The following is a 12,395-nucleotide window of genomic DNA, read 5'->3' on the forward strand; positions in this document are numbered from 1 at the left end:
ATTTCGCCCATTTAAAATTCCTTATTTGTTATCACATATTCTTCTGTCATGTCAATTTCTGGTTAATAAATTCAACTGTTTTACCTTCATCAAGTTGGTAGATTGATGTTTGCCTCTCATAAGCTATGATACATTTCTTTCTTCTGAATTTGTAATGTTGACTTTATATGGCAGTGCTGGATTTTACCAAAGGTATAGAAAGAGATAGATTTGCTTCTTCTGTAATAATAAGTAAGCTGTGTAGTTATGATATAGCAGTATTCATTTTGAATCCAATGTTTCATTTTGGCAGTAATTCGTAGTTTTAATAATACTCAAATTATTTCATGTAATCGGTTATCTTTCTTTCAAAAACAGATGTTCAAGACAGAGTTCCTTCTTCGTATTCACAGGGAGCGAGACCAAAAGAGAACTCAGTGAGCACTTTACAGTTGAATACATCATCCACAAACTACCAAATGCCTTCTGAACATCATACCATAGCATGTTCTAGGGACTCTAGTAGAAATTCTTTAAGATCGAATTTTTCTTCAAGAGAATTGGAATCTCCCCAACGTAGTACACAGCCTGGATTTTCTTATATTTCAAATAGAGATGAACCCTCACCCATAAGCAGTTCAGATAGGGTTGGTTCATCTCAAAGATCATTTCAAGACTCTTCTGACAATGAAGGTAGACGTACGACTAGGAGATTGCTATCACGTATAGCTTCTAGTATGTCATCTACTTTTTTTTCACGAAGATCTAGTCAGGATTCCTTGAATACAAGATCAAGTTCTGAAAATTCTTATGTTTCTCCAAGAATCTTGACAGCTTCACAGTCTCGTAGTAATGCAGCCTCAACTTCTGATGTTTCTGATAATAGGGCATCTGAAGCTTCTCAGGGATTTAGATTTCTTAGGCGAAGATGGGGTTTGTCATCTCTTAGCCAAAATCATAGCTCTGAGCCAGATTCAGAAAATTTTAACCAAGAATCTGAAGGTAGAAATACAGGACCATGGTTATCTTCCTCACTTAGAAATAGATGCACACCCTTGTTCTCTAGAAGGAGGCGTGAGGGACGAGATGAATCTTCAAGGATACCTACCTCTGATATACCATCTAGATCTCATATTTTTAGAAGAGAATCAAATGAAGTGGTTCACCTTGAAACACAGAGTAATCCTATTGGAGCTGCTGCCAACAGACCACAAGCATCTGCAGCATCTAGCAGCGCTGCCACAGGTGGCTCCACATCAGATTCGGCTCACAGTGGAAGAAATACAGGAATAACAGGGATTCTTCCTGGTTCCTTATTCCGATTTGCAGTGCCCCCAGCACTTGGAAATAATCTGACCGACAATGTTATGATCACTGTAGATATTATTCCTTCAGGTTGGAGTTCATCTAATGGAAAAAGTGATAAAACTAAAAGTGCACCTTCAAGAGACCCAGAAAGACTGCAGAAAATAAAAGAAAGGTAAATTTGAATACTTGGCTTAAGCCTGTAAAGCAAGAGGAAATTAGAGAAAGAACTCTTTATTTCTAAAATGGCTTCTCATAACATTGATATCTGAAATTTCTTCCCTTAAAATTTGCATCCAGTAAGATGTTAGCAGCTTACTCAGAGGTAAACTGGATGAGAATTAATAATAGAGGTAGGCACTGTAGATTACATCAAGAAATAATCTAAAGATTATTTTTAACCTGCTTTGGATACAGTTACATACAAAGACAAAAGTCTTACTCTCTTATATTCCTTGGTAGACTAGTGCTATATGGGATTGCTAAGAGGGTCCAAGTGGTCATGGATTATCAAGATAATCTGTCTTAGCCTTTGCTCAGGTCATTTATTTCTGTTTTCTCACTTCAAATCTTTTTTGAAATGAAGTGAAATTATTTGCACAAATGTTTTATTTCATTTTTGAAATCCCAAGTATATACTAAATATTCTTGATATATTGTGAATATTTGACAGAAATACCAGTTTAAATTCAGGACTTAGAATCTTTTTATACAAAATGACTTTGTAGAGTTGAAGAGTTGTAGAGTTGAAGATTGCCTAAACATCTCTGGTAAGCATGAAAAGATGAAAGATCGGAGGTTTTAGTCCCAACTTGATTATTAATTTTGTCGTCTTAATGTAGGTACTTGTTTGCTTTTTTTCTACCCAGAGAGAGCGTGAGTAGAAATACCAAAAAATATTGTTTGTGTTTATGAATGACTGGAAATGATTAACCAGGATGAGTTATGATAGCTATGTTTAGGAAATGTGCCTTTTTTCCAGCCTCCTTTTAGAGGACTCTGAAGAAGAAGAAGGTGACTTATGTAGAATTTGTCAGATGGCAGCTGCATCATCATCTAACTTGCTGATAGAGCCATGCAAGTGCACAGGAAGTTTGCAGTATGTCCACCAAGAGTGTATGAAAAAGTGGTTACAGGCCAAAATTAACTCTGGTAAGATTTACCCTTTTGTGTATTTTGTTTTCACAATTTTTCCAAGGGATGCATGTATGTATGCATTGTAGTTAACAAATGTAATAATTGACTGTCAAGTTTATCATCTTATCAGAAGTGTCTTAATCATTTTTTGGAGAAAAAGCATTAAAGAGCATTACTCTTGCGTTATAAATTTATAGTATTTCTTAAGTTCTATTTACTTCTTCATACATGTATATAATACAGCTGTGATTTGTTATTCATGGTGACCGTTATATCACGTAAGATCCTTTTGAATCGAGGAAATATATTTACCATTTACCAGCTACGTGTCCTTGAGAAAGATTATTTCTAATGCTGTTATACAGTAATTATTTTAGTGATTCATTGTTTATTGAATGCCTATTATGGAGCGAGGCACAGTTCTAGATGTGGCGTATAGAGTAGTGTAAACAAGACAGACAAGGTGCTAGCTCTTGTGATGGTGGTGGTATTGGGTGTTAAAGGAATGCCTTGTTGAGGTGAGGACATCTAAACTGAATGACTTCCAGAATGAGGGCAAGAACATTCCAGCAGTGGGGACAACTATTGCAAAGACTTTAAGGTGGGAATGACTTAGGTGTGTTTGAAGATCTGAATTAAACCCAGTGTGGCTGGAGTATATAATTAGTGGGCAAGGAGAGGGGTGATACAGTGGAGTTAAGAGAGATTAGCAGAGGTTAGCTCATTCAAGACTTTTAAAGCTAACGTTTGAAGCTTAGATTTTTATCTAAGTGTAACGGGAAGCCAGTGAAGGGCAGGGGAGTAAAATGATCTTTTTTATATTTTGGCTGCTCTGTGGAGAATGGATTTTAGGGGAACAAGAGTAGAACAGGGATTCCACCAGGAATCTATTGTGGTGACCAACCAGGAATCTGTCTTACAAGAGGTGGTGATGGTGGTGGTAGAAATGGCTAGATTCTGGTATGTTTTGGAGGTAGATTCTAATAAGACTTGCCAGTGGATTGGGTGTGGTGGAGTGAAGGAGAAAGAACAGTTAGTGAAGCTAGTTTTTGCCTTGAGCAAAAGTAAATGGTGGGGCCATTTCCTGAAATAAAGAAGCCTGGGAATGGAATAAGGTTGGGACAGGAAATCAAGAGTTCTGTTTTGGAGATATTATATATGAACTGCTTATTAGATAACCATATGCAAATGTCACCTAGGCAGTTAGCTAGACAAGCCTAGTGTTTCAGGAGTTATTAGCACTGAAAGTTTACAGTGTTGGGAATCATGAGCACATAAATAATATTTTAAACTTTGGGATTAAATAAAGGTACTACAGCAACAGTAGATATCAAAGAAATGAGCCCAGGGCAGAGCCCTGGGGCACCCAGGCATTCAGTGGGAGCAGAGAAGGAGATTTGAAGAACAGCCTCAGTCTGGTAAGATGAAAACTAAGAAAATGTAGTGTTGGGCAAGCCAGAAGAAGAAAGCGTTTTAAGGAGGTGTGATCAGCCCTGTCAAGTACTGGAAAGAGATCAGAACAAGGAGATAAGAACAAAGAAATGACAATTGGATTTGGTAGCATGGATGTCCTTGGTGACTTCAGTCTGTGGAGTGGTAGGGTCATAAGCATGATTAGATTGGACTGAGGGAAAAAAAATGAAGACGGGGAAACCCTGTTTCAATAAGCTTTGCTGTCAAGGAGATTGGAGATACGGGATAGAAATTAGAGAGTTATTGGGATCATGGAGTGCATTTTTGTTTTGTTTTATTGTGAGGTAGGAGATTTGAGGGCGTGTTTTTATTTTAACAGGAGATACAATAGAAGGAAAAAAATGTATGAAAAGGAAAGGGAAAGATGGGAGCCAGAGCACAAGTTGAGTAGTTAGCCTTCAGTAAGGAGAGTACTTCATTTCTAGGAGGCCGGTGTAAATATGGATGTTGATGCTTATTGTTTTGGGGAGAAGACGCTTGAATTCCTATATAATTGCTTCTGCTCGGTTAGTAAAGAGAGCAAAGGTCTTTATCTGACGAGGGGACAGGTTAAGAGATTTTGGTGTGTGGGGAAAATAATGTTGTAAGATGTTTTCAGGCATTATTAGTGTCCATAAAAATACATGGCCATGAATATGATTTAAAAGTGAGATATGTGTGCATTTATTTAGGAGCAGTTTTCAGATGCTTGGATACAGACATGGATTTGAGTTCAGTGGGATTGGGACTTTTGCCAGGCAAATATGATGAAGGGAGTTAAGGGTATCTATAAGGATATAATTGTGATGATCATGGAAATTAAACAAAGTCAGGAGGGAAGTAAAGACATCAGGAAGTGCACAGTGAGAAAATGGTAGGGTCAGTGTCTTTGAGTCTCATTGACATTGAAGAGAATTGCCAGAGTAGATGAGCTAGAATGATGGGAAATTGTAGGTATACAGGAGGCGGGATGCTTAAAATACAAATTGAGGGGTAGAACAGTAAATTGTGATGACAGGGTCAAGGATATGACTAACAGATTGGGTGGCTGAGGTGGGGAAGGGTAATATTAGAAGCAAGGATGTTGAGGAAGTCAGAATCAAAAGTGAAAGGTCAATGTGGATGTTGAAATATCCAAGAAGTAAGCTGGTGAAGAAGATAGAGTGCCAAGTGCTAAAGTCCTTAATGAACAAGGAGGGACTTGGAGTTTCAAAACAGCAATAGGTATGAGGAGGCATCTTTCCCACTTCTTGGTCCTGAGGTACAAGGGGTTGTGGAAAAAAATGGCTGCAGAAGATTATGTATCATTCCTGAGGGCATTGTGGTTCAGGCATGAAGTTGAAGAGATCATTTAAAAAGAGATTGGTTAGGAGAGGAATTTATTTATGTTAGACCATGAGTACCAGGGGACATAGTGAAATGACTAGTAGAGTGAGAAAGATGGGAAATTAGATTAGATTAATAATTGTACATAATTGTGTGAGATTGAGGGTCTAATAATAGCTTGGTGATGCAGGCAAATAGATTGTCAGGTATGAGGATGTTCATTTTAATTTTAATAATCTATTGAAGGACTTAGGCAACCTGTTCAAGCTGGAGATTATGAGGCTACTAGGAAACTTTTTTTTCTGCAGCCAGGTAGCAAAGGCCTCCTTGGGGTAGGGGGCTTATCTTTTCTAGGCTAGCCTAATCCCAAAGTTGTGGGATGGGCCATCTCACCTATAGCAGTCTCTTCTTGGCTACATGGTATTATGACAACCTTATAGGCTTTATGAGTCTCTGCCCTGGTGTGCTATTAAGGTTAAATCAGTACTCAGCATGGTTATTGAAACTTAGTAAGGGCCCAGAAATGTTAGCTATTACCAAAATGAAAAATAACTTCACTCACCTTCTGATATATTTGCAGTTGGATTGTTAGTGTTGCGGAGGTAGGAAAACAGATAATACAATGTATTGTTTAAGAATACTGGCTTTTTGGAGTTAGATAGGCCTAGAGTGGAGTAATGGCTCAGACACTAACTATAGAATCTTGAGTAAATTTCTTAACATTGGTTCTCAACCCTGGCTGCTAGTCAGAATTACCCATTGGAGTTTTTAAAATAGAGATGCCTCAGATCTCTCCTGAGCATTCTTAAGTAGATCTGGGGTTGGGCCTCAGTTCCATCATGAGTAAAATTGAGTAATACTTAGCTCATAGGGTGGTTGTGAAGGTCAGATGAGATGATGTTTATAAATAGTTTCTCACAGTACTGGGGACGTGGTAGGTACTCAGTTGAATGGGTTTTATAAAGTTATAAGTAGTACTTTTTAAGATATGGTTAAATGAATATAAAGACCTCAAAAACTGAACCTTCCTGATAAATTTTCACAGGCCTTTCTCATACTTATATAAAGATCCCATCCTCGTAGAAGATTGTTCTGGTAGAGATTCATTTAAACATTTGTTAAGCAGCTGTTATGGACTGTTAAACTCTATAGGGATGTACAAAAATGGATAAAACAAGTCTAGTCCAAGTTTAGGCAAATGCAGTCAGGGCCTCCTGAATTGAAGGTAGGGTATGATGGAAAGAGCCCTGAAATAAAGAATGGTTCCTCCCAGCTCTGTATGGCCTTTTTGAACAACTTGTGTATGTCACTTATCCCTAGATGAGAAAAATGAAGCACTAAGATGAAAAAGAATTTGTACTAAATGACCTCCAAGGTTCTTATTTTATGATCATCATACTTTTCCTGCTTTTGAGCAGAGAATAGTTCTTAAAAATCCCTAAGAGAAAGCCTTCCAAATGTCTTTCACATTCTTTATATTCTCCATCAGGTCATAATATGGACTTACTCTGTGTTTAATTCATTGGTACAGTATTACTTTTTTAAAATTAAGAAAATATTGCAGATGCATTTTAATTTTAACATCTTCATGTATGCTAGACTCCTAAAGAAAACAACTTGGTTTTATTCATATACTTGAAATAGAGTGAGTATCTTACGTAACTGACTACAGCACATTTTGAGACAGCATACTACCTCAGAATAGCACTCATTTTCCTTTCAGCTATTTTCTAGAAAATGTATATGTTCTATTGCTGTCTTGAATTTAATGCTTTAAATTTTACTTTTTAAAGAATTGTTCTTATTAAATAACACTAATTCTAAGAGTTTTATGAAATCCTTGAAGACAGTGGTTACTATTTACTCTTTTCTTTGTGATTCTCCAGAACGTCTAATAATTGCTTGGCACAGGGTGCTCAACAAATGTTAGCTCAATTGACTCTAAACCTCTAACCTTTTACTCACGTGACTTACTCTGATTTTTAGGACATTTTTTCAATTTAAAGCCCTATCTAAAAATACACAGGGGAGGAAAATGGTTATATATTTAATTAGACAAGACTACTACCTACTTAATTGGAGCCAGAAGCTTAGGAGTGACCAAATGTTGAATGCATATGGCACGGAAGGAGTTTTATGTTTTCTTTTAATTGTAATAAGATATATATAATGTAAAATGTGCCCTTTTGACCATTTTAAGTGTACAGTTCAGCGGCATTAAGTACATTCAGAATATTGTGCCACCGTCACCACTATTTCCAAAACTTTTTCATTACCCCAATGAGAAACTCTGTACCCATTAAGCAATAACTCCCTCCATTCTCCCCCCAATCCCAGTAACTTCTGATCTTCTTTCTCTCTGAATTTGCCTATTCTACGTATTTCATGTACGTAGAATCATACAATATTTGTCCTTTTTGTATCTGCCTTATTTTACTTACCATAACATTTTCAAGGTTCATCCATGTTGTAGCATGTATCAGGACTTCATTCCTTTTATGGCTGACAGGAGCTGTTTTTATCTGGACAGAGGTGGATCCCTTTTTTCCCTCCTAATCTATAGGGAAGGCACATTCCTTAGACCAGGAAAGATCTTAGGTCTCTGTTGTCACAGCAAAGATAGTGGCCTAGGTAAATGTAACTAGTTGTTCGAGATAATGTATTATTAAACATTGTTTTCGTGGCATCTTGCCAAGATACTTAAGGAGGAATTAGGAAATACAGATGACATTCCATTCCTGTGATCAGGGATGTATGAGTATCTGGGAGTGAAAACCAGCAGATATCTAAATAATGACTGGAGGCTTAAATACCATAGAGTAGGGCCTGACCTGCACATTAGGTGTTACTGGTTACTATTTTAGGAGACATTCTGGTTAATGGCAGTAATGCAATCTCCCTTCCTTCCTCCCTCCCTCCCTCCATCTTTCCTTCCTTCCTTTTGTTTTTCTATATTGTAAGCTTAAAACTGACATGAAAAAATGTTTTGTGGAGATATAGCAAATCTAAGCTTTACTTACAATTTCATTTTTACCAGGTTCTTCATTAGAGGCTGTAACCACCTGTGAACTCTGTAAAGAAAAGTTGCAGCTTAACCTGGAGGATTTTGATATTCATGAACTACATAGAGCTCATGCAAATGAACAAGTTAGTATATTTTGCCTAATTTGGTAAGTGTCTATTCTGTGCTTAAAGGACAACTCTTGAAGAAAAGATTAAATCATGGTCAGAAAACCTGCACTCAAATAATAATAATAATAATAATGGTAATAATATTTTAACATAATTCTGTTACTGCATTAGCTGTTATAATTTTATACTTTTTTCTTTATTTTCTCCATATCTTTTTGTAGGTGAAAAACAAATAACTAAGTCTCAGGTTTTAAATGTAATACGATAAAATTCATTATATGCTTCCTAAATAAACCTGAAAATAAAAAAGACTTAGGAAGATAGTCCCAGAGTAGCCATGCCAACCTTATCTCACCAGAACTGTCTCAGTTGTGAATACCTCTGAATGCTAGAACATATTTGAAACACCAAGCCCTGGATCTACATCCTATTTCTCTATTTTTTATGTTAGGAATAATTTTTATGTTCTGGTCTAACCCCATGTTCTTCCTACTGTCCTAGTTCCCTCCACCTTCCCCATTCCTGCCTCCAACTTTGTGTTGAACAAGTTGCCTTCTTCTTCACATTGTTTCTCTTTTCTTTATATTTGTGTCATTACAGTTGAGCTGTTATTTATATAGTGAGTAATGTCAAGGTTTCTCTGATCATACTAATTTTTTTTCAAACATTTTCATTTCTCAGATTTTTGGGTATGTATTAACTCCCCTCACAATAATTGATTTGATCATTAATTGTTTCTTGAAGCTTTAAATTTAAAAAAAAATTTTTTTACACAGTTCTTTTTTTTCTTTTGGAGGAAAATTAGCCCTGAGCTAACATCTGCCACCAATCCTCCTCTTTTTGCTGAGGAAGACTGGCCCTGAGCTAACATCTGTGCCCATCTTCCTCTACTTTATATGTGGGACGCTTACCACAGTGTGGCTTGACAAGCGGGTGCCATATCCGCACCCAGGATTCAAACTGGCGAAATCCTGGGCTGCCAAAGCGGAGCACTCAAACTTAACCACTTGGCCACGGGGCCAGCCCCTAGCATATTTCTTATGAAAAGAGATATGGTGGTGAGAGAATACCTGAATTCTTGAAAAACACTTTTTTAATGAAGGGGTAATGGATATACGCCCCTTTTTTTTCATTGAGATGAAGTTCGCGTAACATAAAAACCATTTTAAAGTGAACAGTTCAATGGTATTAGTACATTTGCAGTGTTGTACAACCACCACCTCTACCTAGTTTCAAGACATTTGCATCTCTCCAAAAGAAAATCTTGTGCCCATTAAGCAGTGGCTCCTCCCCATTCTCCGCTTCCTCCATTCCCTCACAACCACTTGTCTGTGTTCTGTCTCAATGGATTTATCTATTCTGGATATTTCATGTAAGTGGAATCATGCTGTATATGATCTTTTGTGCACACTCTTTACTTTTAAAATGTGAGAATAATAGATACCCTTTGAAAATCTGATTAAAACTATGGGCACTCCTTACAAAATATGCATAGACAAAATCTGTATATGATTTAAGGGATTCCCAGATCCCTTGAAACTAATTACTTAGATCCAGGTTAAGAATCACTGATCTAATGAATGAAACATTAGGCAGTTGATGTAGACAGATGCTACTATAATACTAATTATTGATTTATTCTCTAATGAGCCACTTGTGCAAAAAGAATGCCACTTTCAAAAAAGAATTCTCTTAAATCCCCAAGGTATCTCTCTAGATAGCTGAGCATTGGTATTTTAAAGAACGGGGGAAAAAGAGTATGGAAAGGTGGAATCATGCCAAGACTTTTTTTTTTGTCTTCTCAAAATGAGAGTAGGTTTCAAAGGATGATTTCTCCTGCCATTCTTCCTTCTCTGGGTGCTCCATCATGTTTCTTAAAGGAGGTTCCTTGGCTTTTCAGTTCAGACAAGAATGTTTTAATTATTCTCCAAGGATTTTAATGACCCACAATCTTAAATAATTTCAAAGTGTTAGGAAATATTAGGTGGAGTCATTACAAAAACAGTCACAGTCGTGATTAAGCTTCCTGGCTTTAACTTCTTTGTCCTATGTGAATCATTGATTCTAGTGGCCTGATAACTACCCTCATTTTAAATGATTAGTTTAATACAGTTCATTTTCTCATCCAGTGGCTTCATCTTTTTCAAGGTGACAACCGTTAAAATTTTTTTTTAATCTTCTAGCTTATATTATTTCCTTTTAAGTTATAAATAAGCAAAGTAAGTGAAGCATTTAAAAAAACTTTTAATAAGTCAATTTCAAATTTCTTGAATACTCTGTAGAATTTGATAATCAGTTACTTGCTGAAGTTGGTACTAAGAATGTACAGTTCTCAACTTCAGATGAGTTACTTACCAAAAAGTGCTACAACTTACAGATAGTTTACTGTATAAAAATTACAGGACAGATTAGATTTTTAATAATACTATATACATGATTTGCATTCTTAGCTTCAAAACAACATAACACTTTTGAACCAAAGAATTATTTTTACCCACTACAAATTTCTATGTGAATGATATGAGGAGCAGTCACTCTATTACCTTTATTAGTTCATTTTTATATTTACTGTTACCTTTAAGTTACTCATATTGCATAAGACACACTTGACCTACCAGAATAAGTTTTAGTTACATAGTATATTTACTTAGCTGTATATGAAGTAATTTTTTAAGTAAACATTTATAGCCATTTGTGTAATAAAATCTGTTCTGAGCTTTATAGAGAACCAGAGCATTCATTCTACCATCAAATGATTTAAAAGTCCCACTTCTATATAAATCATTGCATAAAGAAAGACTATATGAGAATAAAGAAGATATTTACACACCTATTTCAACTCTATATGGCATTAGTGAAATTTTATGAAATATGAAGGGGAGCCTTTTTATATCTTGTTTTAGTAGATAGCACCATATCTCTTCCTAGGAACTGGATATGAATACATTTCCTGTAGTTTAATCAGTGTACTATGAATATCAGTCTCAAGTCTACTAATTTTTCATTCTCCCTATTCTTCTTTTTCTCTTGTTTGCTTCCCTATTGAAGGCTGAGTATGAGTTTATCAGCTCTGGTCTCTACCTAGTTGTGTTACTGCACTTGTGCGAACAAAGCTTTTCTGATATGATGGGAAATACAAATGAACCAAGCACACGTGTCCGAGTAAGTAATATTGGAGTCGGGGAGAAGGGAGGGTGTGATGCAGCAAGTGTTTGCTTTGGAAAGCAGATTGTTTTCTGTGTTCACATTCTCTTTCCTTTGGGGAGTTCTTGTATTAAAATGTTTCTTAAAAATAAAGATGATATAGATTTCATAGAAATTACTGTCTTCCTTACTTCTATATCAAGCAGCCTAATTTTCTCATAAAGCTGTTTTAGAAAAAGAAGTAATTTTCTAGCTCTTGAAGGTAATTGGAATATATTTCAGTGAAAAACAGGGACAGAATTAGAAACACAAAGGGAAAAATGCTCTTCTTAATTAAAAAACAAAACAAAAACTTGGTGTTATAACTTAGAAACCTGAAATTGCACTCCAAAAACCAAAAGAGTTTAGGAAATTAACTTCAGTTTATTTGTTGCTGTCATGAAAAGATTACCAGTGTACTAATTTTTAAGTGTTCATGTTATAAACTACTTAAGACTTGGGCTATTTGGTGTTTACTCTGTACACGATTATCTTAACACTTAGGCTAGCTGTTTATTGTATTTATAAGTAAATGATCCTGTTTGCCTCAGTATACCAGAGGAAATTTATACTTTGCTGCCTTGCCCATTTTGTGTAGCAGGGGCTAGGGTCTACATCTCATCACTCTAGAGTTCTGAACACTTCATATTTTGAAATGTGTTCATAAACATATCCTTCAAACTATTTTTTATATAAATGTTGACTTTGGTGATAAAAATTTAGTAGTTTATGATAAGGTGTAATTTTTCTATTTTATTTTGCAAATTATCAAATAACCAATTCAGTATATATAATACTGCTTCTAAATTGGTAAAATGTTTTTCTGTAATCATGTGGACATTATTCCTGTGAGCCAATTGAGAGATTATATCATTGAGAGA

The 12,395-nt window shown here is 35.8% G+C and overlaps 1 protein-coding gene across 6 annotated transcripts in view; it reads left to right on the plus strand.

Annotated features, from left to right (window-relative positions):
• Positions 1-12,395, plus strand: part of MARCHF7 (membrane associated ring-CH-type finger 7) — a 51,858-nt gene that overhangs the window by 35,179 nt on the left and 4,284 nt on the right. For 3 of the 6 annotated variants that reach the window (XM_014859840.3, XM_014859824.3, XM_070507940.1), the window contains exons 5-8: positions 358-1,459; positions 2,267-2,436; positions 8,237-8,346; positions 11,380-11,493. In XM_014859840.3, coding sequence (XP_014715326.1) covers positions 358-1,459; positions 2,267-2,436; positions 8,237-8,346; positions 11,380-11,493 — 1,496 coding nt within the window. Of the gene's footprint in view, positions 1-357; positions 1,460-2,266; positions 2,437-8,236; positions 8,370-11,379; positions 11,757-12,395 lie in introns of those variants that run through there. The other 3 variants (XR_001401077.3, XR_001401078.3, XM_070507938.1) reach the window with 2 other exon arrangements.

This window comes from Equus asinus, chromosome 4 (assembly GCF_041296235.1).
Source record: "Equus asinus isolate D_3611 breed Donkey chromosome 4, EquAss-T2T_v2, whole genome shotgun sequence".
In the NCBI taxonomy this organism is placed as follows: Eukaryota; Metazoa; Chordata; class Mammalia; order Perissodactyla; family Equidae; genus Equus; species Equus asinus.